Here is a 5,000-nt window from a genome sequence, read left to right on the forward strand (position 1 = left end):
CGAACGTATTCTAACCACCTAACCTCAAATTTGAAAAACACTCCTAATATATCAACAGCAAAAAAAAAAAAAAAAAAAAAAAAAAAAAAAAACAGGTCACGTAAGCGCTTTGAGCCCATCTATAGGGAGTTTGTGCCATATAAGTACAATATATTACTATTATCATCATCATTAGCATTTTTATATGGATTTGTCCAAACGCAGTGACGCCTCCTTGAGAAACTGAAAGCTAGCTGACTTCCTCTCCAAAACAGATCGACAGCAACAGACAGGCCTACGAGGACAATTCTCCTCATACACACACTCCCTACCAACCCCAACCACGTCCACACCTATTTCCAGCAACACTCTGACAGCTTTCCATAAGCGTCATAACCATTCCACCACTTTCCTTATTCCAACAAAAACAACACACAGACAGAGTCCTACAATCGTTTCATAACCACCACCCCACCACCTTCCTCTCAAAAACAGATCAACAGCGACAGACAGGCCTAAGAGGAGAATCTCCCCCCCCCCCCCGCCCCCCTTCTCTCCCCACTATAACCAAACTCTAGCCCAGAACAGGGCATCAGTTGCCTCCTCTGCTGTTCTGGTGGTCATAGTCGGACACAACGGACTATCGTATCATATCATACAACTTTCTCTCCAAACAGATCGGCATCGACAGACAGGCACACAACCCACACCAGCTCCAAACACACCAACAACGATTCCAACACATTCAATGATTGATCCACAACACAACACGAACATACTCTAACCATCTAACTTCAAATTTGAAAAACACTCCAAATATATCAACAGCAAAAAAACAAAAAACAAACAAAAAAAACTGGTCACGTAAGCGCTTAGAGCCCATCTATAGGGAGTTTGTGCCATATAAGTACAATATATTACTATTATCATCATCATTAGCATTTTTATATGGATTTGTCCAAACGCAGTGACGCCTCCTTGAGAAACTGAAAGCTAACACCCTCGTCTTAACCGTTCTGGCACCTTCCCCCTTTCAACAACTCACCACACACACTACCCAACAATCGTCAGTCTCTTTAACCATTCCACCACCTTCCTCTCCTAAACAGATGGATGTGGAGTGATGGCCTAGAGGTAACGCGTCCGCCTAGGAAGCGAGAGAATCTGAGCGCGCTGGTTCGAATCACGGCTCGCTCAGCCGCCGATATTTTCTCCCCCTCCACTAGACCTTGAGTGGTGGTCTGGGCGCTAGTCATTCGGATGAGACGATAAACCGAGGTCCCGTGTGCTAGCATGCACTTAGCGCACGTAAAAGAACCCACGGCAACAAAAGGGTTGTTCCTGGCAAAATTCGTAAGAAAAATCCACTTCGATAGGAAAAACAAATAAAACTGCACGCAGGAAAAAAATACCGTCAAAAAATGGGTGGCGCTGTAGTATAGCGACGCGCTCTCCCTGTGGAGAGCAGCCAGAATTTCACACAGAGAAATCTCTTGTGATGAAAAAGAAATAAAAATACAAATACAAAACAGGTCGACAGCGAAAGACAGGCCTATGAGGAGAAGTTCCGCAACCTACACACAACCCCCCCCCCCCAAACCACACCCACACCGATTACAACACGCTGACAGTATCCAACAATTGTCTTTTGACAATTCCACCACCTCCCTCTCCAACACATATCGACAGCGACAGACAGAATCCCCCTTACCCCGTCCTCCTACACACAACTCGTTCAGTACAACCCCAAACACACCCACACTCATTCCAACAACACACCGACAGTATCATAACCACACTACCACCTCCCTCTCCAACACATATCGACAGTGACAGACAGAATCCCACTTACCACGTCCTCCTACACACAAGTCTTTCAGTACAACCCAAAACACACCCACACTCATTCCAACAACACACCGACAGTATCATATTCACACTACCACCTCCCTCTCCAAAACACAGATCGACAGTGACAGACAGAATCCCCCTTACCCGTCCTCCTACACACAACTCGTTCAGTACAACCCAAAACACACCCACACTCATTCCAACAACACACCGACAGTATCATAACCACACTACCACCTCCCTCTCCAACACAGATCGACAGCGACAGACAGGCCTACGAGGAGAAGCTACGCAACCTGCAGAGCCAGTTCCACAGCAGCGACGCCCGCAGTCAGATCGAGGCCCTGGAGGAGGAGCTGAGGACGGCCAAGGAGGTGTCGGTCCGGCTGCACGACGAGCTGGACCTGATGGAGGACTACCGCAACAAGGCTCTGGAGGACAACCGGCACCTCACCCAGGTCCTGGAGCAGACCGACAAGAAGCAGTTTCGCATGGAGATGCAGATCGACAAGCTGAAGGATCAGGTGAGTGTGTGGTGAGGGTGTGAGGGTTGGTGTGTGTGTGTGTGTGGGGGGGGGAAGGGATGACCGACAAGAAGCAGTTTCGCATGGAGATGCAGATCGTCAAGCTGAAGGATCAGGTGAGTGTGTGTGAGGGTGTGAAGGTTGGTGTGTGTGTGTATATGTGTGTGTGTGGGGGTGTTAGTGGATGTGTGTGTGTGTGTGTGTGTGTGTGTGTGTGTGTGTGTGTGTGTGTGTGTGTGTGTGATGTGTGTGTGTGGGGGGGGGGAAGGGTGACCGACAAAAAGCAGTTTCGCATGGAGATGCAGATCGACAAGCTGAAAGATCAGGTGAGTGTGTGGTGAGGGTGTGAGGGTGAGTGTGTGTGTGTGTATGTGATGTATGTGATGTGTGTGTGTGTGTGTGTGTGTGTGTGTGTGTGTGTGTGTAGGGGGGGGGGGGGGGGGGGAAAGGGACGACCGACCAGAAGCAGTTTCGCATGGAGATGCACATCGACAAGCTGAAGGATCAGGTGGGTTTCTGTGTGTGGGGGGGGCTGTTTGGGGTGGGGCGGTGGGGGTATGTGTGTGTGTGAGGGAGGGGGGGGGGGTGAAGTGGAAGGTTGTGGATATGTGACCTTGTGTGTGGTGTGTGCTTGGGTAGGGGAGGGGTAAGGGGGTGGACGGGTATGCGAGCGCCCGACAAGCAGTTTCGCATGGAGATGCACATCGATGTAAGTGTGTGTGAGGGTGTGTGTGTGTGTGTGTGGGGGGGGGGGGGGGGGATGTTAGGGGTGGGGTGGGCGTTGGTGTGAGGGTTGTCTGTGGGAGGTCGGGGTGTATGCGAGCAGACCGACACTCAGTTTCGCATGGAGATGCAAATCCACAAGGTGAAATATCAGGTGTGTGTGTGTGTGTGTGTGTGTGTGTGTGTGTGTGAATATTTACAACGTCGAGTATGCGTATGCATGACTGTGCGAACCTGCGCCTGATTCTTTATACTTGCTTGTCATTCTGTTCGTCACAAACACACACATACACACACACACAGAGCACGCGCACACACATACACAAACAGCGCGCGCGCGCGCGCACTCACACACACACACACACACATACCCCAACTCATTTTCAATGATGGCTGTTCCACTCACTGTACGTGTCTGTCTGGCTTGTTGCCATAGCAACCACCACTATTTCGTCGTTGACACCTATTATTATGAGAGAGAGGTGGGGGGAAGGAAGAGGGACAAGACACAGAGAGAAAGAGAGAGAGAGACAGAGACAGAGAAAGAGATGAGGAGAAAGAGAGGAAAGAAAAATGAGGGGGTGGAGACAGAGAGGGAGAGTGGTGGGGGACAGAGAGGGGGGTGGGGAGAGGGACAGACGGGAAGAAAGAGACGATGGGGCTCGGAGAGAGAGAGGGAACAAGATGAATAGAGAGACAGGCGGGAGAAAGAGAGAAAGAAAAAGAGAGGGGCAGAGAGGGGCGAGACAGTGTGTGTGTGTGTGTGTGTGTGTGTGTGTGTGTGTGTGTGTGTGTGTGTGAAGATCAAGAGTCACTCTCTCTCTCTCTCTCACACACACACACACACACACACACACACACACTCTCTCCCTCCGTCTTTCTTTCTTCCCTCTCCCATCTCGCTCATGTGCGCGCGCACACAATTACCAACACACACACACACACACACACACACACACACACACACACACACACACGTACACAACATCCACCCACACCACACCACACCCCGCCACACACTAAAGCCAGCCGACTCCCAAAGACACAAGCCTAAAGCACCGCACACAACCGACGCACATTAACCCACAAGTGAGTGCTACGAGCAACGGGCCATCAAAAAAACGAAATGGGGACAGAGACACAGAGAGACAGAGACAGGGAGACGATGACAGAGAGATGAACAAGGTAGAGGGCGATAGTGACAGAGAGAGAGAGAGAGGAGGGAGAGAGAGAGAGGGAGAGGGAGGGGGAGAGGGGGAGAGAGGAGGGAGAGAGAGAGGGAGAGAGAGAGGGAGGGAGAGAGGTGGGAGAAAGAGAGGGAGAGAGAGGGAGTGAGAGAGAGGGAGAGAGAGGGAGAGAGATGGGGAGAGAGAGAGAGAGAGAGAGAGAGAGAGAGATTGTGTGTGTGTGTGTGTGTGTGTGTGTGTGTGTGTGTGTGTGTGTGTGTGTGTGAGAGAGAGAGAGAGAGAGAGAGAGAGAGAGAGAGAAACAAGGACAGAGACAGACAGAGACACTGACACAGGTTTAATTGTGAAGGCCACCAGCCCATGCAGACAGACAGACAGAGAACGTGAGTGAATGATAAAGAGACAGAGTGAGACACAGAGAGAGAGAGATGGGGTGGGGGGAGGGAGAGAGAAAGACAGAGACACAGAGAGAGACACAGAGAGACAGAGACAGAGGCAAATAGACAGACTGATCGAGAAAGAGGGACGAACAGGGAAGAGGGAAAGAGAGACTGAGAGAGACAGACATGCAGACAAAATTAGAGACACAGAGAGACTGAGGAACGAATGAGGAAGAGTGAGACACTGATAGAGAGAGACAGGGACGGAGACAAACAGAGAGAGACAGACAGACAAGACAGAGAGACAGACAGACAGAGGGACGAATGAAAAAGATAGAGAGTGAGGGACAGAGACG

At 50.5% G+C, this 5,000-nt stretch overlaps 1 protein-coding gene across 4 annotated transcripts in view; it reads left to right on the forward strand.

Moving 5' to 3' along the window:
• The window catches only part of LOC143276901 (uncharacterized), a 59,037-nt gene that overhangs the window by 47,664 nt on the left and 6,373 nt on the right, over positions 1–5,000 (forward strand). For all 4 annotated transcript variants that reach the window (XM_076581561.1, XM_076581560.1, XM_076581563.1 and 1 more), the window contains exon 5: positions 2,085–2,354. In XM_076581561.1, coding sequence (XP_076437676.1) covers positions 2,085–2,354 — 270 coding nt within the window. The remainder of the gene's footprint in view (positions 1–2,084; positions 2,355–5,000) is intronic.

Source organism: Babylonia areolata, chromosome 33 (genome assembly GCF_041734735.1).
Source record: "Babylonia areolata isolate BAREFJ2019XMU chromosome 33, ASM4173473v1, whole genome shotgun sequence".
In the NCBI taxonomy this organism is placed as follows: Eukaryota; Metazoa; Mollusca; class Gastropoda; order Neogastropoda; family Buccinidae; genus Babylonia; species Babylonia areolata.